The sequence below is a fragment of the Aphelocoma coerulescens genome, chromosome 19 (assembly GCF_041296385.1).
Source record: "Aphelocoma coerulescens isolate FSJ_1873_10779 chromosome 19, UR_Acoe_1.0, whole genome shotgun sequence".
NCBI classification, from domain to species: Eukaryota; Metazoa; Chordata; class Aves; order Passeriformes; family Corvidae; genus Aphelocoma; species Aphelocoma coerulescens.
The window spans coordinates 8,495,108-8,519,338 of NC_091032.1; the positions used below are offsets into that span (position 1 = coordinate 8,495,108).

A 24,231-nucleotide genomic window follows, 5' to 3' on the forward strand; every position below is an offset into this window, starting at 1 on the left:
GGATGGCCTTTTGTTGCCAAGAAAACCAGGATTTAAGTCTGTCCCTGCGTGCCCAGTTGTTTATATGAGGGTAACTCCCCACACCTTGGCTCAGCTGCACATTTTTGCACGTGTAGGAGCTACACAGACCCCTCCAGAGGGAAGCTCAGCTTACAGCTGCTCCCCACAACTGTTTACTGGTCTGGGCTGCAAATCCAGTTGAACTGGTCAGCCTGGGACCAGTTACAAGTTGTTGCAGCAGTTGTTTGGGCAGGAAGCTGGTTACAGTTACTCCTAGCTCCAGTTCTTAACTGCTTCACTGGCTGAGCCTTTGTCAATTAGAGAATGCATTCACTTCAAAGAATAGGCAGAAAGAGGAAACTCTTAAACTCTATCAACCAACATGCAAAATCCTCAACCAATTGCCCAAGTTGTAAATTTACTGGGTTCCTTCTTGTGCCAGCTCTGCTTTCTTCACCTGCCCTGAGCCTGGAATTTTCTTTCCCCCTTTGGAACACAAGCTAGAGAAACTCATGATTTACAAATTTAAATCTTACAAAACTTGCTTATTTTATTAACATTGGAAAAAAAAAACCCAACTTGGATTTTTATCCCGTCAGTACTGACATACATGAACACATCCAGGTCTTTTTGGTACTGGTTTAGAAGAGTTTAAGGTGACCAGAAACTTTATCTATGACATCAGCTGGTCCTGGTCCGATCCCCAGGACTGTCCTGGAGCCTGGAGCTATCTGAGTACGCCCAGCATCCTGTATCAAGCTCACAGTCAGCCCCAGGCGCTTCGCCTCAGCCAGGAGCTGCACCAGAGTCTCCTCATCGGGAGCTTTGAGGACCACTTTAGGTTGTCCACAGTATTCCCACTGCTTCAGGAGCTCGGGATTCCTGTTGCGGACCTGCTTGTAGGCAGAGACAGCAGCGTGGGAGCACTGTGCTGCTACTTTGCCCTTGCCCATTTTCAGGTCGTTGCGGACGATCAGCACCAGCTTGAGCTCCCCAGACTCTCCCATGATGTCGGCCTCACCCCCCAGGCTGTTGGGAGTCTCTGGCATTCCAGCTCCAGGCTTCCTGTGGAGTCTCCCCCGGATGCCCCAGCCCAGGCACACACCGCACACAACTCCAATGATGACATTCAGCAACTCGGGCTCAAAGAGAGAAATCATGGTGGATTTTGGAGAGTGGCTCTGAACGGGGGCAAAGACAGAATTTACTTGAGTGTTTTGCAGCTTCTGAGAGCATTTTGTGTGCTCTTGCCTGGTTTGTACTTGGTTATTTGAGGACAAAGAACATTTGTTAGAAACACAAAGGAACAGTTCCCCAGACACAGCTTTCTGACTGCAAACACCTCACCGGTGATGGGCTTCGACTCAGCAAGCAGAGCTAAGATAAAATGGCAAATTATTATAAAACCACAGAATGGTTTGGGTTGGAAAAGACCTTAAATTTCATCTGTTCCACTCTCTGCCATGGGCAGGGACGCCTTCCACTAGACTAGGTTGCTCCAAACCCCATCCAGCCTGGCCTGGGACACTGCCAGGGATCCAGGGGCAGCCACAGCTTCTCTGGGCAACCTGTGACAAGGCCTCACCATCCTCACAGGGAGCAATTCCTAATATCCAATCTAAACCTCCTCTCTGTCAATTTGAATCCATTCCCCCTTGTCTTGTCACCCCAGGCCTTTGTAAATAGTCGTGCCCCACCTTTCCTCTGTAAGTTCCCTTCGCGTATTAGAAGGCCACAGTTAGGTCACCCCGGAGCTTCTCTTCTCCAGGTTGAACACTCCCAATTCGCTCAGCCTTTCCTCATGTCAAAATTACACCTAAAAATGGGGAGAGAAATGGTGCAGTGGTGGAGGTTTTAAGCCAATACCCCAAATTCAACTGAGGAGCGGGGCCGCCTCCAGCTCCACCGCGGGCTGCGGCAGCTCAGCCCCGCCAGGCCCGGCCGCGCTGGAGCCCGAGAGGACATGGAGGGCAAAGACCGAGCGGGAACTGAACCGTGCGGGACCCCGCGGCCCTCAGGGGGGCCAAGAGGGGGCCATGAAGGAGCATCCCCCCCTCACCGCTTACCTGCCGCTCCCCCGCGCCCGCCCGGAGGTGACGGAGCCGCGGCGCTCGGGAAGTGACGAGCCCGAGGGGCGGGACGGGGCGTGCTGTGCCGGGCCCTGTTCCGCGTTGTGCCGGGCCCAGTGGAACCGCCGGCGTGGAGCACGGTGAGTGCGGGGTTGGGCCCGGGGCTCTCCCGGCGGGCGAGGGTCTCGTCACCGGCCCCTCAGCGGGACCCCTCAGCGTTGCTCATCGCTGCCCTCAGCGCTGCCCATCGCGCCCCTCAGCGCTGCCCATCGCCGCCCTCAGCGCTGCCCATCGCCGCCCTCAGCGCTGCCCATCGCCGCCCTCAGCGCTGCCCATCGCGCCCCTCAGCGCTGCCCATCGCCGCCCTCAGCGCTGCCATTGCCGCCCTCAGCGCTGCCCATCGCGCCCCTCAGCGCTGCCCATCGCCGCCCTCAGCGCTGCCCATCGCTGCCCTCAGCGCTGCCCATCGCCGCCCTCAGCGCTGCCCATCGCGCCCCTCAGCGCTGCCCATCGCCCCCCTCAGCGCTGCCCATCGCCGCCCTCAGCGCTGCCCATCGCCCCCCTCAGCGCTGCCATCGCCGCCCTCAGCGCTGCCCATCGCGCCCCTCAGCGCTGCCCATCGCCCCCCTCAGCGCTGCCCATCGCGCCCCTCAGCGCTGCCCATCGCCGCCCTCAGCGCTGCCCATCGCCGCCCTCAGCGCTGCCCATCGCGCCCCTCAGCGCTGCCCATCGCCCCCCTCAGCGCTGCCCATCGCCCCCCTCAGCGCTGCCCATCGCCGCCCTCAGCGCTGCCCATCGCGCCCCTCAGCGCTGCCCATCGCCCCCCTCAGCGCTGCCCATCGCCGCCCTCAGCGCTGCCCATCGCCGCCCTCAGCGCTGCTCGCGGCGCCGCCCCGCTCCCCTCACGGCCCCTCCGGCTCTGAGGTGACGGCGGCGAGGGGGGACCCCCGGGCCGGGCGGCTCCGGAGCCCCGGCGGGACCCCCGGGCCGGGCGGTGCTGTGCGAACCGAGGGACCCGTGTGGCCAGCCGGGGAGCGGCCGGGAACGCTGTGGAGGAGCAGGTCGGGAGGAGAGGCTGGTCCTCGCCGGCCTTCAGGGCGAGAAATGTGCCGCTGCCATCTCACCCTGCTGGAGAGCGGCTCTGCTCTTCCAAAGCCCCGGGAAGGGTGAGATAGACTCGCCCTGCTCCGGCCCAAGGGACGGTGCCTGATGACACAGGGAGAAATCCGTCCTTTTCCCTGCGGAGAATGAGATACCGATGGCCTTTGTCTGCTTTTCCAATAGAAATGGGCTGTGTTTTCCCGGCTGGGTCCTCCCTGCATCCCCATGGACTGCCTGGGGCTTGTGGGTGTGAGGCCCAAATCCATGGGAACATTTTTGCTGACTAGGGTTAAGCACCTCGTCTGGTTTTTATTTCTCTAGCCAATGTTATCTGGTGTTTACAGGAGATAATAAAGCAGCAAGGTTCTTGTTTTATTCCAGTTTTGCCTCTCAGATGCTTGGCAGGTCATGTAGGTGACCTGAGGGAAGGGGTGGTAAGTGTGTTTGATAGCAGCTGTTTATCTATAAGGTATTACGAACCCAGGTTATCCCCTTTCAACTGCACCTATGACATTTCTGCAGGGTTTTCTCCTGCCCTTGTTTTCTCTGCTGTGTGCTTACCAACAAGTGTGTATCCTGGTTTAGTTAATGGTGACAATGTGGGTTTAGGTGGAGAAAGTGTGATGTTACTCTTTCATGCCTTGGAGCACATGTGTTGTGTTTGGGCAGTGGATTCTGGTGTTGTTTTGATGTTAGGAATTCTGCTCTTTTGGAGATTGTTTCTGCTCAGTTTGATGGGGGGCTCTCATGCTTCATAACACCTCATAATAACGTATATCAGCTCTTCTTAGTGCATTAATTTTGTAATGAAACAGTCTTTGTTATGTCAGTACTCTTTCTTCCAATTCATTATTTCTGCAGCATGGAATAAACTTTCCTTTATTCTTTACTGGATAAGTGACAGTTGTAACGGTGGCTTCATCCCCTGTTTTCAGATGAGGGTTTCAAAAGCCAGTTTCCAGTTGTGCAATGGGAGGTGAGCTCTCTTTATTAGTTTGAGCTTTGTTTCACGTCTTGCTGAGCAGCTGAAATTAAGGGTGTTTGTAATTGCTGTGGGGAAGGGTAGTAGGAGACTTAGTAGCTTTCAAGTGGGTGGTAACAATGAGGAAGGTGAGTAGGCTGGAACAACTACACTCTTTCCACCTTAAAGCTTTTTTCCTAAGTTGTTGTCTTGGAATTTCTTCTGAATGTCATAACTGCCTCTGACTGCATCTCAGGAACAGCTCTCCTTAAGGTGATCTGTGTCATTAGTGCATGCTTGGAGATTCCTTATTTCTTAAAAAGCTGTGGCTTTAAAACAGAAAAACCCCTATAATTCCTGATGCGTGGGGATGGGAGACATACTGTTATCTGCCAGCTGGAACTTTAACTTCTCTTCCTTGTGGACAAGTGTGAGCTGGGTGGACTTTGCTATTCCCTGAGAACGAAGGGCACAACCTCGAAGCTGTTGCAACACTGAGCTTTTTGTACCCCTGTACCAGCTTCCAACACAGGCATGGGGCAGCACCAAAACCACCAAACCTTGCTGGTTTTGGTGCTGCTTGGCCCAGAGGGACACAGAAGATGCTATTAGTGAGGCAGGCAGTTGTTCAAGCTTATGAAAAGAATATTTCTCTTTCTCCCAGGGCTCAGAATTGGCCTGTGTGAGCCTTGTCTGGGCAGTGTGTCCTCACTGGATGGCCAAGTGTGAGATCTGAATTGGCTCCACTTAGAGATTGTTCCTGTGAAAAGCAGAACTTGTTACCTAAGGAGCTGCTTTCAGCCACTCTGGGCTTTGTCAGGTCCTCATGTTCATCCCTTTTCATCTGTGCTGTGCCTCCTCTGCATATCCTCTTATCCCTGGGTCTCACCTTTTCATCTATTTATTGCACAGCGTCTCTACTGAATTATTTTAGCACTTGATTCTACTTCTGGATGTAATCAAAATGCATGTTTCACCAGAAAAAAAACACACCAAAAAGAACAGTTTAATATATGTGGTTTTAATGGTAGGGACAGAACTTTCTGTCAACTCAAAAGAAATTGCATGGCATTCCTGAAGCTCATGTTACAACGGTCTTTCCTAAAAGGCATCCCGAAGTCTTTTTGGAAAAAAAATGGGAATTTTAACTCTAAATTCTAAGATGATTTATTCGGGTAGGAATTGGAAAATAGGTCTGGTGTACAGAGGCATAACCCACAAAATGGAATCCTGTGGTCTTTAACTGAATTACTTCTCCTTTGAGGAATTAAACTATTTTAGTTGGGAAAACATTTTTAGTATGGGAATAAATGCACTCATATCAAAATAACCCATTACAGCTAAATCTGTGGAGATTTGGAACATCTTTCAGATGTGGCCTAATTTATTTTAATTGAATGCTTCCCAGGAGTGCTGAAGGACTGGAAAAAATCGAGCAGTTACTTTTTCTATTTTCTGTCATCTTCAGGAAAGTCATTAACCTCCAAGTGAGGGGCTGTGTCACTTCAGTGTCACATGAACGGTGTTCTCTTGCTCTGTAGGGGCAGCAGGTTTGCAAGAGGAGTCGCTTTGGGCTCGAGTGCTGCAGAGCTGAGGACGTGGTTGGCTCTTCCACTGCCTTCAGATCCTGGAGAAGTGGTGGAGAGGGAATAACTGTGAGGAGCTGAAAGGGGTATGTAATGTTTCACTTCCAAACTGATCCCATCCTTCACCTGAGTGTGTTCCTGTGCCAGGCAGTCTTTGGCTTTCAAGTGCTCTCCAAGCTGTTTTTTTGCCAGGAAATTGTTAACTTATTCTCTCTGTAGAGCATTTCATGACTGAAAAAAAAGCCCCTCACAGATGTGCAGCACTGTCTAGGTTAGTGCAATTCCTTATCCACCTGGAAAGGCTGGATTTTAATCCTTTGTTCTCCTTATTGTACGGGAAGGACAGGAGTGTAGAGAAAGAAGAAGGAATAGTTATCAGAAAAGTTGAGGAGAAAGAGCAGCAGGATTGGAACATTTGGCTTAAAATGCAAGGAATAACTGGAAATGATGTGTTGCTGAGGTGGCTGGGGGGGAACAACAAAATGCTCCATGCTCTAGCCCTGGTTCTGGGAGCTGTGTGACCAGGAACTGATAGAGATGAGAGTCAGGGCTCTTTCAGTAAGAAGTGGTAAGAATTAGTGACTCAAACAATGTCTGGGAAAGCAGTGAGATCATGAAAACAGCTTCCTTGTTCTTCCAGCACACTGGAAAGGAGTCCTCCAAAAATCCTTAGTACAGAACATGAGTCCACATTCTGCTCCTCCAAGTGAGTGTGCAAACACCCAACTGCCTTGTCCAAAACCGTTTCCTTTTGCAGAAGTGCACCCAACACTTGGGTGCTTCCACAGCCTCCCCAGAGCTTCAGAGAAGAGACTTTAGTCCTTTTCTCTGATTACAGAAAGCAGATACTGCAGTGCCCAATTTTGTTGTGTCCTCATGCTCTGATAGCTTGTTTTGCTTTGTCTCACTTATGCTGTGAAGTGCCAGTCACAGTTACCATAAACCCTTTTTGTTGACCAATTTGCATTTTTGACTAGCAATAATTGTCTTTTTATACTTCATGGTTTGGGTTGCACTAAAGCACAATGGTGTACTGTGGGCTTTTTGTTCAGCCCCACAAAGCAGTTCCTGTGTGAGCACAGCTCTAACAAATGATCTAAGCCACCCTGATACAAAAACTGTCCATAGTTGTTTTCCTCGCTCTTTTAAATAGTTTATTTTTATGTTTGCTGATAACTACTGCATGTAGTAGGCAAATTTATTTTTAGAGATGGGCTCTGTGTCTTTCCCAGCATCTGTCAGAAGTGAAGTTCTGTTTAGCAGATGGAATTTAATTTCCTGTGGTGAGCTCTCATGGATTCGGTGTAGACTTGAGGATATGGAGGGAGTTAATGAAGGATAACTCCATTTGGGGTCAGACTCCCACTCCAATTAATCCCTGTGAGAAGGCATTAGTGCAGGACTAGTGATTCTAATGGGCATCAAGCAGCACAGCAGATCAAGGGTGCTGAGCTGAGGGGATGTGCATCCTCCAGTCCCTTTGCTAAGATGCTTTAAGTATAATTAGACTTGGGCAAACCAGGGAGGTTCTTTTCTGGAGCCAGGAAGGGTTTGCAGCCCGTTCAGCCCTGCCATGTGATAGGTATCCACTCTCCAAGCCAGCTCTGGTTTTAAATAGGAATTTTTAGAGCTTTCCTTCAGAATGGTTGAACTTTAAGACCTTCTTGACAAGTATTTGTCCTACAGAAGTATGGATGAGGATTATTCATCTGCCTTACTGCAAACGTTGACTTGTGTACTTGAGGTGGTGTTATGCAAAGCTAATCCTGGATTAGTGCCTTTCCAAGCAGGCAGGGTAAAAGTGGCTCTGGCAGTTGAGCTCCTGAAAAAAAAGCTGTCATGCCTAGGGAACAACACACCTGAGACCCCCCCAGAGATGCAGGAATTTTATGGATTGCACTGGAATTCAGTGTTGTGCACAGCCTGGGCTTTAGCATCAAACATGGAGAGCAGTTGGCATTCCAATAAATGAACTTCCTTGGAGTGTAATTAAGCTGAGAGCAGAGACCAAACCAGTTAAGACTTTAATTTTGAAGGCTAGATTTGCCCACATTGAAAAAAGATGGACTTCAAAATGAGGAACGTGTGGCTTCCACTGAAATTTGTGGCGTTTTTTCTAATCTTTGCTATATTTAAGTCAACAAAATGTGACTGAAGTTCCCTAAACCAGACCACTTTTTTTAGTGTGGCTGTGGGTGCTCAACAGCTCTGGATGGCTTTTGCTTCCTAAGCAGCTTTCTGTGAACATCAGGCTTGCCATGTGTGGGTGTGTTATTTAAATATTGCCCTCTGCAATTTGAGCTGTGTGTGTGTAAATTCATGTGGCATACATGTGTATCTGTGTATATAAACTTACACTGTAGATGTTCATAGATACTTATTTAAACGTATATAAAAATAAGCACAAGTAAGTGCAGTCAGTAGAAACAAAACCCTCCACCATCCACCTGGACTCGCTGTCCTGATGGATTTAAGGGGTGGCTGAACATTTGATCCTGATACTGCCATAGCAACTGGCCAGTTATCTTCACCTGAGGACTGGGGTAGCTCCAGTGGCTCCCAGAGTGTCAGGCTGCTCTAAACTCACCTGGGGAGAGAGAGAGGTTCACATTTCCCTGGGGTTTGAGCAATCCCTGGGTTGCAGGTGACTGCAGAGTGATGCTGTAGAGCTCCCACTGCAGCAGCTCAGGGCTCTTGTCCTTGGCTGACTCTGGAGCCCTTGGCATTTTTCAGCTTTTGCAAATTTTTTAGGTGGTTTGGGTATTCTGGGGTTCACGTTGCAGTGAATAAAAACTGTAACACGCTTGAGATGAGTTTCTGCTGCCTTGCTTAATCAGACAGATTTCTATTTCTGCACATTTTGTGTCAGAGGGAGGTGCTGGAGAAAGGACTCCTTCCTTAGACCTCAGTGCTTCTCACTACTGGATTTTAACTAAAACCTTTAATAATCAGATTCTAGCTAGCAATTTCATCTGTAATGCAAGTAATGCACAAGGCTTGTACCTGTTTAGAAAGCACCTTTTTAAAACTGACTTGTGAGACCCTGGAAATGTCAAATACAGTACCTGAAATCTTGGAACATTTTATTTAACAATTTGACAAAATTGCTGCAGTCTGAATCCAGGGGGTGATCTCACTCCTGTTTACCAAACCTGAGTTGCTGCTTGGCTCTTAAGCCTAACATAAATCAATGGGGAAGTATTTTTTCTGTAGAACTTTAATTTCCTCCACTGGACAGTTTTATATAACTTGTCATTTTAATACTGCACCACTTTTCTTTCCAACAAAAGCAATGTATCAGAAACTGTAAATCAGGTTTGCTTACAGGGAGAAATACAGTGCAAATAAGATGTTTTAGCTTTGTGGGACTCTCTTTTCCAAAACAAAACTCCAGAAACTGTTCTAAGATTGAGGAGAGGGTTTTTAAAACAAGGAGTCTGACTGGTTACTCTCTTTGTGTTTGATTGCATAAGAATTGTCAGCTGTTCAGGTTGGTTTTTTTTTAAGGAAAAAAAAAAAAAGGCAGCTCTTGCAACATTCTGGTTTATGCTGGCCCCCAGTTCGTGCATTATTTACTCTCCTGGATAAGGAAAACCACTTCTGTTCTTTTGGTTTTTGGTTTTTTTTTTTAGGGCTGATATCTCTAGAGAGAGGCTAAACCAGCAGAGTATGGACAGTGTGAGCAAAGCTTCCATCAGAGAGCTCTTGTCCTCTGAAGAGTTTGCTTTTTGTGCTTCACAGATACCAGACTGTGCAAAACAGGAGATGCAGCTCTGTATCTTGGTTACCACACTGAGGGCTAATCTTTCAGCCAGGGAGGTTTTTGACATAGTAACAACCTGCAAAGCTTTAGTGCCAGGATGAGGAGTGAACCTGAAGCACCAATCTCAGGATGGAAGTGAGGTTTGTATGAAGCTCTGCTCCTCCTGGAGCCCAAACAGTGGGTTGGGTCATGGAAGGGGTTGTTTAAAAGAGCTTTTGTTCAGCTGTTAGAAGTGAGGGAGTTTTGCCATTTGAGTGAAAAATTTAGAATTATGTAGGTGGGAATGTTTTAATCTTTGTCACTGTGGGAATTGAATCACTTTCTCCTGGTTGATGGTGTAATGCAGGATGACTGACTGTGAGTTGGATTTGGAGAGCTGCTGGGTGTTTGCCTGTATCCTTTGACCGTGGAGTCCTCCTAACCAGGAACACACCTTGTGCTTTTTGGGTTTCTTCTGCTCTTAGATCCCCACACGTGACTGATCTATGAAATGGCAGAGAATGGCACAGACTGTGACCAGAGACGCATAAGAATGAGCAAAGAGCAGCACAATGGAAACTTCACAGGTAGGTGGAAAATCACTTTGTGTTCTCAGCTGGCCTGTTTGGGGTGGAAAATGACCAGCACAAGATTGAAAAGGAATTGATGTTGCTTTTCTGTTGAGGCCAGGCTGGATGGGGCCACCTGATCTAGTGAGTGGCACCTGTGCCAGTGCCAGGGGGTGGAATGAGATGGGCTTTAAGGCCCCTTCCAACCCAAACCATTCTGGGATTCTGTGACTTTACTCCCACATAATTCAAGGGGCCTCAATGCCTGAATCAATCTCAGAAACCTCAGTCAGCTCTAAACCTGAAGCCTGGAGGATTTAGGATTTCAAAGCCATGGAATAGATTTATGCTGTGTATTTCCATTCACGTTTCTCTTACACTCTTTTCTCCTCCTCTTGATCTGTGGTTCACATACATTTAAGCCTCACAAAGCTGACCTGGGTACCAACAGGGGCTACAACAAAAAAAAAAAAAAGAAAACCTAAAAAAATTAAACTCTGTTGGCAAATGTGTGGCTGTGGAAGTCAGGCTGTACAACCCCACCCTTTGGCACTGAAAAGTTAGTTCTTGGTAATAAAAATCTGTTTTACACTGGGACAGATCCAGTTATTAGTCTCCCAATTTCTAGCTGTTCTGTTGAAATTCAATGTCACTATAATTTATTGGTTTCAGTGATAAATTACCAACAAAACAGTTTTAACTACTTCACCTCCTGCCTCTCCTCTGTTTTTCCTACTGGTATGTCTGAAGTAGTCTGAGGTTAATGCTTAGAACTCATGCAAAATAACCTGAAAACACTTAATGAAGATTTTTGTGTCACTGAATTATCTGTGCTGTGTAGTAAAGTATGGAAATTATAATCCTCTTTGTTTGTTTCCTGTCAGCTTTGAATGTGCCAGTTCCATATTTAATTAAGTTTTGTAATCAAGTGATTTCTCAAGTTGTGTGCAGTCTTACACCATTGTCTTTTACGACCTTTTACTAAAAACAAGGTCATAAAAACAAGGTTGAAACATTTTTATTACACATATTAAGCGAGAAAGATTAACTGCATGTTTGTATATATGGAACAAATTAAAGCCTTTTACTTAAAGCCTTAAATCATTCTGTAACTCTGAGGGAATGTGGATGTTCTCCAGTATTTGCCATTGCAGGATTTCTGTTAGTTCATCTAAAGCAACTGATTTTACAGCTAAGGAATACAGAATTAAGTGGGCTGTGTGACTAATGAGATCTGCAATTCCTGTGTAAATATCAGCATCTGATAAGGCAGAATGTTTCAATTACTGGAGTAAGACTGAAATAATACATCTTGGGTTGCAATATGCTGGAGATCAGATGAGATTAATATTTTAAATGCAACAACTTTTTAAAAATCTAAAATTTATGAATATTATTACAATGCAAAATAGCATACATGTGTTGTGACTGTGTAGTAAGTGATGTTTAAACAAGTTTGGTGTCTGTTTGGATACAAGTGTATTTTGTCATTGTTTACTGGTATTATTTTTTAAATCTTATTCCAGAATTCCTTTTCTGTAAAAGTTTAAAAATTGTTACTGCTCCTTAGCTTGACAACCTTTGAACAAACCATTCTCCCCCAAAAAAACCAGCTCGAGTTTGAGGGTTTGCTCATCTGATTGTGAGCACAAAATAACACCTTGATAAGAAAAACCTTTTTGTGTCCTTGCCTGGCAGCGAGCAGGGCCTGGGCTGGGTGTGAGCTCAGTCCCAGGCAGGGCTGTGCTCCAAAAGCAGCTCCTTTCCACAGGAGGAGTTTGGGGGAAGCTGAACAGGCTCCTGGCTGGGAGGGCAGGTGCTCTTATCCAGTTACACGGTGGCTGAGGGGGATAAAGAGCACGTGTAATTCCATCTGCCTGCAGCGCAGGAGGCTGGGAATAGCTCTCCTGCCAAAGAACCACTCCGAAGTTTGGAGTGAAATGTCCCTGCAGTGGCTGCTAAAGTCACGTTTGACCTGGGGTGGTGGCTGCTTGTAGCTCCCCGGGCAGTGCCCTGCAGAAAGGCTGCTGGAGGTGCCAGGCCTGTGGCACCCTGGTTTCCTGAATGCCTGCCAGCTACAGGGGGGAGCAAACCACTGCATTTCCTGGATATCACCTGAATCCTGAGGCGCTGGGAGCAGATGCTTTGGGATCAGGAGAAAAGATGACTGAGAGCTCACGTTAACTTCCTAACAAATAAAAAAGAAATCAGTGTATTTCAGTGGGATAGAACCTGACTTGCCAGCCTGTGCTGTTACATATTTCTTTTGCTTTTCATTTGCAGATTCCTCTATGTTGAGTGAGCGGAAGCGAAGGGAACGAGAGGAGAGGTTGAATATTGTACTGTGGAAAAAACCGCTTGTTACCTTGCAGTATTTTTGCCTGGAAACTCTAATAAACTTGAAGGAATGGACCATAAAGTAAAGATCATTTCTTTAACTTCTACTAAGCGTTCTGGGGAAACCCATGCTCTGATTCAGTAGGTCATTCTGACATCTCACTTTCCCTGATGATTCACAACTTGAAAACTGTTTTTTTCAGAGAACGTGTTTATTTTTGTCCCTTAAAGGTGGCTGCTGGAACATCCCTCACTTGTAGCTGTGCACTCAGACCTTCTGCCTAAATTACCTAAATGCAGCAAGGTGCTTGGGGGAGCAAATGGCAAACTGCCTTTCTGAAGAGTTGAATATTCCAATTTGAAGGAGTGGGACAGTGTTTAGCGACCCTTAAGGCAGGGGATATTGTAGTTACAACTGCGGGGTTAAGCACTGACCCACTAATGCAGGTATTGGTATCACTGAGTAATCTTCAAATAGCTCAGCCAGGGCAGAGATCAGGGTTATGTGGGGCTCGCAGTGATGTTTATGATGCTGTAAAGAGGACTTTGCTTCTCTGTGGGCCCTTTTACAGCAGGAAATGATTTATTAAAGCACTTTCCCTGAGTGTTATTTTCACACTGGATAAAATCAGCTTTTATTCCAGTGAGAGAATTTGTTAGGACCAGTCCTGCCATTCCCTGCTAGTGCTGAAATGTAGAGCCAGTTCTTAAGGCACAAGGCCCGAGGGTTTAGGCTGCCAAAACATGAGTACAATTTGCAATGAAAATGCCAAGAATAGCAGCCATCCAGCACTTGTGTTGGTAACTGGGCTCTGTTGTGCTTGGGATTGAGTTCAGCAAGCTTTTCCCAGTCAGGAGGCAGGATCTAATGTCACCTTGGGTGACTCCAGCTGTTGGGCTGCTCCTCTGCAGGGTGAGCTGAGCCTGGTGCTCAGGGTTGTGCTCACTGACCCTCAGGGCTAGGCTTGAGGTGCTGGCAGTTCAGATTTACTGAGAGAAACTTATATTTTCCATTTTCTTTTGAAATTATTTGTATGAAAAATACAAGGTTTATGTAGTGTAGTCTTAATTCCCTTTTACACGCCACACGTCCCAAAAAAATCTAACCCCCAAGCCTATTTATTTTACTATGTGCATTCTTTCAACTACCATTAGGAATTGTCTCTGAGAGCTGTTTTACTGGGTCTGACATCTGTAATTTCTGAAAATCTCCAAGCATTTATTTAAACTAAGCAGAAATAACATTTGAGGATTTATTTTAAGACCTCAGCTTTTATTTGGCTTCCTAGACATGCAATTCTGTTACAGATAGCACTTGCCTCCTCTGCTGAGCAGCACATTCAGTTGTCTGGCACTCCCCTGACAGAAACTTTACAGAAAATAACCCTGACTATTATAAGCTATTAAGCTGAGACCTCAGATTGACTCTTAATGATCTCCTGTGTTCCATTGCATAAGTTGTGTTTTGAATGAAAATTACTTGAAGGTTCAGTTGTTGTACTAATGTAAGCAGCACTAACTTTAATTTTAAAATATTTTGAGTGTTTTTTTCAGTTTGCATAATATGAAATATTTGGGACTGTTTTCCTGTATTATGTCTCACATTTCTATCTCTGTCTAAGTTACATTCACAGTTTGCTGTTATAGTCTGGGAAATCTAAGTGATGCTAGCACTTGCTTTTTTATTTATCTTTATTAATTTTATTCCTGGAAAATAATAAGTGTATTTGCTAATCTACTGTGTGTGGCCACATACACATCAAGCAGAAAAAAAGAACAGTAAAACCAAACATGCTCAAAAATTATTTGGTAGCAAATTACTTTGGAAAACACTCTTCTCCCTTTACTCACCTAATGCTTCAGAGTTACCTAAAATATATTTATCAAATTTGGAGCTGTTACAAGATACTCATTTTAATAGATATGGGGAAACAAAATAATGTAAAGATGTGTTCCTGTGACTGTCACTGTGGTTCTGCCCAGCAGCACAGTTGGAAATCAGCATTTCTGAATTCCACCCAGCTCGTCCTTGCCCAGGGCCAGTGCAGGGCCTGCTTTGCTCTGTGCTTGGCCACAGCTGCTGCTCAGGGCCTGGGTCTGACTCTTGGCTCCAGAAGCTGAATTGTTTTCAACTTGTGTTTGTTTTCAGACAGTTACTTTGTTTTTCTTTGTTAAAAAAAATTAAATATGCGTGGCTGAACTTTGATCTCACTTGACAGTAAAGCAGAGATTTCTCCCTAAAGAGTAAAGGCTCCCCAGATAGTTTCTTGGGAGGTTTACACTTCTATTAGAACAAACTTTTCAGCTGCCGTTGTCCCTGCTGAGTACATCCAGGCAGCCCCAGTCCCCAGGGGTAACTGAGTTACTTTGAAATGCATGCTCAATGATGAAAAACCCTAATTTGCCATTTGTCTTTAAGATTGTGGCGTCGGCGAGGTGTCCTGGTGTGTGTGTTGCTGGCACTGGCACTGCTCACAGCCATGTACTACATCGAAGGAGCACATCAACAGGTACCACCTCTGCTTCCCTGGCTGCCTCACACTCCCTGTCCCTGTTCTGGGAATTGAATGAGTTGTGCTGGGATCCCCATGAATCTATAATGTATCTTTTGAACTGCTCACTCCGGGTTTGTTTCTCAAGTCGTGAGCGCTCCGTTGGCTGTGCATGAGTTGTGTTTCAGAGGTGGGGAGGGATGAGCTGTGTCATTTGATCTGTTCTGTTGGGTCTGAAGGTGTCTCATCTGTTCCTGAGTAAAGCACACCTCAGGTGCTGCAGCACTCCTTCACAGCTGCTGTCAATAAGCTTTTCATAGTGGTGGGAGCTCTTGAGGGAAAATGTTACCCTGAGTCGTGGCAGAGCTTCATGGTTCCCAAGAAATGATTCTTGTGTTTCTGTGCAAGGGTCTCCTGCCCAGCTGGGAGAGGCACATATGGAGATATAAAATGGTTTGATGTCTGTGTGCAGCAGACAACCAGCATTTGAATGTTTTCTTAAAAGTAACAAACCTGCTACTCACTGCTTCAAGATACAACATCCAACAGACTCACTGGGAGTGCCACCGATTTTATTCCTTTATTTAAGCTGTTCAGACAATTCTCTGAGCTGCCTGGGCTCTACTAGACACTGTCTGGGGCTTGCTTCTCGTGGGCCTGTTCTGGATTTCAACCCCCTACTGTTGAACCTGAATTTTCATCTATCTCCTTGGAAACTTGCTGATTGCAAGATGTGGGGGTTTTCTTTTGAAAGTGCACTGTTTTCTCTATGTGTCTGTGCTGTAACTATAATAAATTGCAAACAGAAGTATCTAGGATTCTATTTCAGTTGTTATAATCCAGATAAATGTCTGTGCTGGCTTGTAGCTTAATTTTCTCCCTTGGAGATATCATAATTTATTTTTTTTTCTTTTTTGTGACTTTCCTTGCTCAGTATGTGCGGTACATGGAGAAGAAGTTCTTCTGGTGTGCCTACTGGGTAGGATTGGGCATTCTCTCCTCTGTTGGGCTTGGAACAGGTCTCCACACCTTTCTGCTCTACTTGGTAAGGATATTTCCACACCATGTCCTTTCTGAATGAGTACTTTAATTGTTGCAGATTTTAAAATACATGAATAAATAATTTTCTGCAAGTTCTAAACATCAAATACTTCTAAAGCTGGTGCTCTAGTGGATGCTGTTCGTGTTCTACACTGCATCACCTTGTTTTGTAGTTTGTAAGCTCTGTGTTTATTGATGTGGATATTGGCCTGCTGTTGGTTAATCCTCACTTTGAAACAATGAGCCAAATCTGCAAGCTCTATCCTCTAATCTCCTCATTTAAATGAAGCGTTTTCTGCTGTGTGCAGCTCAAGTGCTTCCATTTAAAATTTTTCAGAGTATTTTTTTAGTAGCTTAAAATGATCATTTTTCTAACTGAAACCACAAAAGTAGGCAGCTGGTTTAAAGTTCAGTCTGTATTAATTTTGCTTTGGAAATAATAGGACGAAAAATGTTTTCCTATGAAGATAAAATATCTTCTGAAAATTTGCATGATGTTGTTTATCTCAACTTAGCTATGAAAGTCAGGGAGATGTTTGGGTGTGTTTTGCTTTTGGCCATTGGATTAGTTCCTGGTTTATGAAACCACTGTCCTGGATTCAAGAAAAGGATTCATGGCCACAAAATAATTGAAACCAGTTCATGCAACAAATGTCATCTTGTATTTGGAACAATTACAGATGTTTACTTTCAGAGCTGCTTTAATCATTAACAATAACACAGAAAACACTACAAGAAACTCCTGCCTTTCCCCCCAGCAGGGCAGTGCCTGGGAGATGGAATGGCATGGGATGAGTAGCATCAGATTTACTCTTAGTGGAGCTTCTGTCCTAAAGATTGTGGAAGGAATTCCTACTAAACAAAACCAAGTTTGTGCATTGAGCACTGTCATACTCCAGGCCCCTTCAAGATGATTTTGGCACATGAAATCCTCCTAAGACAGCACCACTTCTTTTCTTAAAGGAGGTGGAATGAGTTAACTTTTCTTTTGCTCTATCAAAGTTCTAAATTACTTCAATGTAGAAAACTTAAATTCCATAATACATCACTTTGGTGATACTGTGGGGTACACGAACCTCATGGATGTACTTTGGCCATGACCTGAGCTGACATTGAAGTAACTTACAGAAATTATAAATTCTCAGTTGATTTATCAGTATAACTTACAATGGATGTTCAAGAGGTGAACAATCTTCCAAAGATTACAGGGATGTGTCACCCAGGAGAAGAAATTGAGTTTAATATTGTTAGGGAAGGTATTTATTTGGAACATAAGAGGAAAGGTTTCACATAACTTTGTTAGGAAGGGGAAACAGACTGAACAGGTTACACTGAGTGGTTAGAAGGTGGTTATAGAGTAAAATTAATAAAAATGTACCATCAACATCTGAAATGTAAACACTACAGAAGAAATGCTGGTTTGCCTTAAATATATGAGGCAGATGAGCATGTTCCTATTACACTGAGGGAAGGCAGTGAGTGTAGGAAGAACGAGAAGTCAGGATTTGCTTCCCTTTTTTTCTCCTGAGCAAGATTTAGTTCTTAGCATGGTCTGCTGAGGTCAATTAACACCTTCTGGGCCCTGTCTGAGCACCTCATGGTTTACACCTCGGTGGAACCCACGCGGCTGTTGCCACTAGATGGCAGAAGGAGTGTAAAAACAGCAGTTCCTGGCCCTGGCAAACCACGTTTTAAGTACCTGAACTGTTAATATTCTTATCACTGCAGCTGTATCAGCAAGGTGTGCATGGAATATGTTATCACTGTAGTAAAACAGTGCCTGATACCTGCTCAGTTTGAGCTGCTGTGAGAGGGAACAGAGAGTACTAACATCAGGCTGCTGCTGCAGCTTTTAGGGGTGAACTCTTTCAGAGAAGTGCCCTGGGTCTAACCCATCTGGAAACAATGCAATTAGAAGCTCCAGCTCTCAAAGGGAGGAGTTGTAACTATTTTGCTTTGTTATTTGTACAGCAGTTCACTCTAAAAGTAGAAATATGACACATTAAGTGGGGCTCTCAGTATTAACTTCTGCATTACCGTTGCTCTACTTTTCAAGTTCCATATACTTTAATTATATTTCTTCATTATGGTAAAACTTACTCTTCCATTGACTCAAAGAAATGAAAAGTTACAAAACAAATCCTCCCCTGCTTTAGTGCCTGGATTTGCTGGCAATAGAGAATAGACCCAGTAAGTGCTTTCAAATTGCTTTTAATTAATTGCTCATTTTAAAGCTGGATGTACAGGGAGATTGTTGGGAATGCAATTACATGCTGGGAGAACAATGCCCTTGGGCCCACCCATGTGGTGCTGAGCTCTGCTGGGACTTGCAGCATTGTCTGTGCCACTGAGGGCACGTGGAGGAATTGATGGCATGTAGGCACCTGCTCAGGCTCCTTCAGCTGTCACACAGGTGCATCTGAATTAAATACAGTGGATTATCCATTTACTGGATATGGCCATTCCCAAGCACTGGAAGTGGTTATGCAATGGCTGCAGTATATGAATGACTCTGATGTTTGCTTTCCCTGGCCTGCTTAGCTGTTTTTCCAGTGTTGAAAACTGTCATTTGTCTGGATCCTTTAGAGCATCTCTCACCAGCTGCTTTTTGGAGCTGCATTCCAGTGCCAGGAGAGATCCCAGGGTTAGCTGAGAAGAGAGTACTTGGAAACAGTTTGCTAAAAGTGGAACTGACAGTTTTAAAGCAGCCTTAGTGTGGGAGGGGTGTTACTGCCTCAGGATCATTTTGGTTCACATCTGATTGGGATTTTTTTGGTCACCAATCCTTGGTGCAAGAGGGACAGGTCGAGTGTGCCAGTTTGACACCCAGCTTTTTATTGCTGTTCCTGTGATTTGAGAGCTTTCTGTGTGTTATAAAGGGCCTGAACATTGTCTGATGTGTCAGTTCCTAGTTTAATGCTGCTTCCTTAGTTGTTGCCAGCACTAGATGTAAAATCTGACATGGCTTTTTGGGAAACAATTCTCATGCTGCACTTGGCACTGAGCTAAGGGCTGGCACAGAGCAGATCTTCATCACAGGAACAGGGAAGCAGACCACTCTTCCAAGAATCCTTTCCATTCTGACACTTTCAAAACAAGTCTGCTGGCTTATTTTCCTGCAGCCCATTAAAGGTTTTTCACAATTCTTTAAAAACAACCCTTAAAAATAGTAATTATGATGTGGTTCTGTAGGAAATAAAATATTATGATTAATGACTCTAAATACTGGTTTTAGCAGCACATGGCTTTTTCCTCGGTCCTGAGATGTTTTCTGTTGGTGGTAGATTAAAATATGAACAGCATGAATCACCTCATTACCAGCAGAGGATGGCTGAGGGTAACTCATGAGGAATTTCTTGTGTTTGTTCATCTCTGAGAGATCTTTGCTGCCGAAAATGAATGAATGAGGTGGCGGTGCCGGAGGGCTCCGGAGCAGGGGACAGTAGGTGGAGTGCTGGGTTGGGATCATGGGCTGTGGCCATCCCCACCCAACGCTCTGCCTCGTGCTTTGGTTTCACTTCAGCTCTGAAAAACGGACTGTCAAAGATGTGGCCAAGAAACTGGGCTTGAAAACGAGTGGTTGAGGTCGGGAAACGTCCCCTCTCCTTGGGGATGGGAAATCCCTGAAGGGATGAATGGCACCGAATTCCTCACCGGTCAAAAGCTCAGGGCGAGCTCTGGCTGTTTGTATTGTTTGTGTTTTTGTTGCTTAAATGTGGATTCTGTTGGCTGCTGCTGGAGCCGAGGGGGCAACTGCTGAGGGGGTTTGTGCTGGTGGCCAGGCCCTGGGCGAGCACAAACAGGAAATGTGAGGTACAATAGCCATGGTTGTGCCGAGGTCACACCAGCCCGGATATTTCAGCGCTGGAATATGTGGGTTTGTCAGGAATTCTTACAGGGCTGCTCGGCAGCAGAGTGGAAGAGGGCACAGCAAAAATAAAGAGCAGAAATGTGCCTTTAAAGAGAAGAGTGAGTCAGAAAGGCAGTGCCCTTATTGCCAGTGCTACCCTTAGAGAGCCGGGCTGGATTTGTCTGGGTTTGAGGGCTCAGCATCTCACTTTCATTCTGAATTGGTTCCCCTCACCAGTGGTCACATTCTGGCCTCCCCAAACAGTCATAGTTTGCAGCTGAAATGAGTCCTGTGTTGGCCCTACCCAAACTGGTTTAGGTTAGAATTTGAAGATTTAAAAAAAGCCAGACCACTTGTGCAATAATGAATCCATTATCTTGGAAAAAAAAGATGTTGGTGGTGTAAATAATTTAAAAAAAACAAACCCACACAAATAAACGGTTTCCTGTCAGGACTACTGAAAGCTTTTTTAAGTCAAACCTAATTCCTTTTAGTTCTCTTGTTCCAGGAGCTGAGCTTGTAAGAGGACTCACGATAAAAATTACTTAAGTCCTTCTTAAAAGAGAGGCTCAAAAATGAGGCTTACTCCACTTTTATGAAGTAGACAGAATAATTTAGAAACCCACACAACTTATTCTCTTTTTTTTTTTCCTCCATTTACTTCCTCGTGACTAATACTGGAGTATTTTCATAGTAATTATCAGCTTCAGGAGAGGTTTTGCACTTTCCACGCAGATCATTCAAAACCATTGTGAGTAACCCAAAAATGATGGTTCTGTGTGTAAAGGAAAAAGTGAGAAACAAAGGCTGAGCTGCCTCAGCCAGGTGGGAGGGTGTAGCAGTGCTCCCCTTCCCAGCGCTGAATTCTTCTTGTGAAGTGAGGTGTTCATTTCCAGCCCTCGCTGTTCTCCAGTTCACACGTCAACTTGCAAGCCTAAAACAAAGGAAATAAAAAAGGGTTCTGTCTAATACCTGTGCTCGGATTACTGCTATTGAATTGCTGAGGGGGTTTAAAGAAAAATACATGGAGGGTGCAGAAAGCAGAAATTAATTCTAAAATAAGTTGAAATGGAGCCTGTTTGTGTGAGGGTCGTTTTTGTCTCTTACTGTGTCCTTTGTTTCTTTCCTGTCTTTAGACTACTTCCTCCAGCTGGAATACTTGAATCAACATAAAAACTTTTTAAAAAATCATTTTTGCAAATATCTCACCAGAAACTCCTGCTTACAGCTCACCTGGGCTCTGTTCTGCTTGAAACTGCAGTACTGATATTAATAATGCACTGATGAACTGGGAGGGTCTGCTGGGTTAACTGAACACTGCTGCTAAATCAGTTGTGCAATCTGGGTGTTTCTTAAATCTTCTGGTGGCTCGCTTGCATTTTAAAAATCTGAGATGGAAAGTGGTGTTTTCAAGGAGAAAAACGTTCATTTGAAGTCCTGGTCCCTCTAAGTGCACCCATTGTTGTGTCTGATCCCTGTAGACACCTACAGAGAGTAAACCCAACACTGCTGGCTTAGGTCAGACTGTGCAAGAACAGTCCCGTGGGGTGATGGAGGAGTTAATGGGACAATGGAGGAGTTAATGGGACGATGGCTGCACCCTTTTCTTCCTCCTGAAGGTTGATGGACTTTACCTTTTAGAAGCTGACGCCCTGTTTTCATTATCTGCTCTCCACTTCCTCAACGTTTGTTCTGTCAGATCTCTGCCGGGAGGGCACATTGTGCTTTCTCCTCATTTGCTCCCTGGAGTTTCTACTTTTTTTTTCTTTATGCACGGCCTGAACTTTATACCTTTCATGTCCTGCTTCCTGGAGCAGGTTGAAAATAACGATAATTGTGCAAACCGATCTCTAATTGGAGATTCTAAAGCCAATCACAGCTGCTGGTAGCAATTTGAATAGATGCTGAGGTTTGTTCTTCAGAAATGAGTGAACGGCTAGGGAAGGGCAAGGAGAAAACCCTGACAGATTATTTTATTATTAGTTTTCTATCAGCACAAGAGGATCAATTTAGATTCTTGCAATTGTGCCCTCCCCTGACATGAGTCTGTCTGCCTCTACAGAAGGTAGTGGGGACCACAGCCTTAAAAACCATCTGCTTTTCATGTTACTCCTCAGAGCAGCACCGTGGCCCTTTGCACAGGCAGTGGTGCCATGTGCTGCTCCCTCAGTGGTTCTTATTTAGTTAAATTCAGAGTTTGTGGCCGATCATTTGGAATTTCCATCAGCTCTGTGGTGTGGGGCAAGGCTTGGCTGAAGTGGGAATAGAAACTTACCCACAGCCACGTGAGTGTAAAATTAATACATGGCTTCAAATGCCAAGGTCTTCTAAACCCAGCCCTGACCACTTGATGGATGTTTGTGTCACTTGAGGATGCTCTAGGTACAGGATCCTCCATCCCCAGCCCTGATTTGCAGCCAGCACCACATACCAGACGTTATAGAATCATGAGACATTTTAATCTCGTAACACAGACAAACTGGACATATTTACCAGCCACCTCCAGACCAAGCTTCTCCCTCTTAATCACAGAGCAGTTCTCTTTGTGGGTATTTGTTCACCACTCTCAGAGATAAAAAAGATGCTGTACCGTGGTGTGACTTTCTGGAGAGGTGTAATGACTTCGTGGATAAGTATGGGATGAGTCGTGGCCTGGGGCACCGCTTGCAGGATGTTTCCCATGAGAAGCAAGCTTTTGTTTTTCCAATTCATCTCCATCAAATACAGTTCCCCACCCCCGTGCAAGGGGCTGAGTCTTGAACCCAGTAAGAAAAGCAGCATATCCATGGAAGAAAACAGATTTTTAGTGTATTAAGTTCAGCAAGGAGTTCAGGGTAATATTTTTCTTGCTGGCAGACATATCACTTTTCTTTGAGAAATGTTTCTAAATTAAAGCCAGTCTAAAATTATATCTTGCCCCAAAATAAAAGGTTAAAATTAGATGTGGTTGTTCTTGTATCACTTGAGCAGCCTGACCGTTCTGTGAAGGGGGATGTGAGAAACCAACACTCGATACAGGAATTGTTTGGAGCTTTAATAGACTTCCCAGTCCAGGTGCTCAGAATGATTAATAATGTGAAAATATGATTAATTTTTAATTGGATATTCAGTCACTTTTCCTTATGGTAAAGACTTTCTGCTGTAAGAATTATACAGATCAGCATGTTTTTAAGGATTTTTAACTCCTGATTTTTTTCACATGTGGCTGCTGTCTCTTTCTACTTCCACAGATGAATTTCCAAGCATAATTTATAGATAAAAAGATTTTACTTTCTAGAAATTTCATAATACATCATTTTAAGTAACTTATTTCTGAGGATTAGCTGTGCCATTCCGACTTGGGTGCCTTCAATCACTGGAACAAAACTCCTTTGAAGGCCTGTGAGTTCAAGAGTTCGAAGTTACCTTCTCTGAGACATTGGGGTTGTGCAGGCAGGGATTTCCAATCTCCCCTAAACTGCTGTTGCTAAAAAATAGATTTATGTTGAGTTCATCTCGATGACCAAATCTTGTCTTGTTTGATTTGCAAATTGTACAGATATTTCTAACACATCACATTCCGGCCTGACCACAGGCTCCTTCTGGTCGTCAGCAGTGGCAAGCGAATGTTTCTCACCCGAGTCAGCAGAATGCTTCTCGATTTCTTCTCTGCTATCCCTTGTTAGTGCCTCCTGCAGCTTAAAAGAAAAAAAAAAAAAAATCATTGGAAGAGGGTGAAGGAAAGACAGTTGGTGTTCAGGATCTTACATGCCTTGAGTTTCAGCAACGTTTCCTGGTTTGGCAAGGAGCACATCTTAAATCGCCCGGGATTTAGTATTTGGTGTGATGGGGTTTGAAGCAGTTTTGCAAATGCCCTTTTCAAAGGTAGAGCTGCAGTCACAGTCAAGGGGGGGACATCTGAGAGGACTTCCCCAAGTGTTGAAACAAACTGAACTATTGCAGGGAGGCAAAACACTCAGTATTTCCTGCAGCCCCATGTGGAGGAGGAGGAGGAGAGGGTGGAGGAGGTGTTATTTGTGAAGAGGATTAAAAAACTGGATGAGAATGAATCCTCCTGGGTATATAGTCAGGGGTTTTCCAAAGGTGGCACCTCAAGCCTGTTTGAAGCTGGTTCCTTGCTCTATTCAGAGTTAAATCATCACTAAATATAAATGAAATATAAATGAACCACTGCTAAGCCTCCCGTTCCTCCTCCCAGCCCTCTGCAGCCCTGGGCCTGTTCAGCCAAGCATTGTTTGGAGGTGCTTGGTAACCAGGGCTTTGGGGAAGCTCCAAAAGCAGATGTTGGGGGTGTTGCTCTGAGCCTGCCAAGCCTGGAACAGTGTCCCTGTGACCCACAGGACACCCAGACACGGGAGGAGGATGCAGGATTGCTCTGCTTCCCTTCGGCTCGCTCCGGTTCCATCCCACACTTCATCACTCTAAACGAACCATTTGGGCTTTACTCCTCATTCCAGTTCAAATGTGGCTTCTGTGGGTTCCA

At 45.1% G+C, this 24,231-nt stretch overlaps 2 protein-coding genes across 5 annotated transcripts in view; one reads left to right on the forward strand and one right to left on the reverse strand.

Annotated features, from left to right (window-relative positions):
- Positions 1–516: 516 nt before the first annotated feature.
- Positions 517–2,146, reverse strand: PTRH2 (peptidyl-tRNA hydrolase 2). The gene is made up of 3 exons (XM_069033657.1): positions 2,067–2,146; positions 1,698–1,816; positions 517–1,181 (listed from the first exon to the last, which is right to left on the reverse strand). The coding sequence occupies exon 3, from the start codon at positions 1,158–1,160 to the stop codon at positions 642–644; it is 519 nt and encodes a 172-aa protein (XP_068889758.1). The 5' UTR covers positions 1,161–1,181; positions 1,698–1,816; positions 2,067–2,146; the 3' UTR covers positions 517–641.
- The window catches only part of VMP1 (vacuole membrane protein 1), a 59,626-nt gene continuing 37,522 nt past the window's right edge, over positions 2,128–24,231 (forward strand). For 2 of the 4 annotated variants that reach the window (XR_011155948.1, XM_069033654.1), the window contains exons 1-6: positions 2,129–2,209; positions 5,673–5,803; positions 9,945–10,046; positions 12,312–12,447; positions 14,785–14,875; positions 15,792–15,902. Coding sequence is in view for 3 of the 4 variants with exons in the window: in XM_069033654.1 (XP_068889755.1) it covers positions 9,971–10,046; positions 12,312–12,447; positions 14,785–14,875; positions 15,792–15,902 (414 nt within the window). In the remaining variant the exon portion in view is untranslated. Of the gene's footprint in view, positions 2,210–5,672; positions 5,804–9,944; positions 10,047–12,311; positions 12,507–14,784; positions 14,876–15,791; positions 15,903–24,231 lie in introns of those variants that run through there. The other 2 variants (XM_069033655.1, XM_069033656.1) reach the window with 2 other exon arrangements.

Bases quoted from the DNA above. Each gene is read 5' to 3' on its own strand.
- PTRH2 (XM_069033657.1), bottom strand. From the start codon at position 1,160: ATGATTTCTCTCTTTGAGCCCGAGTTGCTGAATGTCATCATTGGAGTT.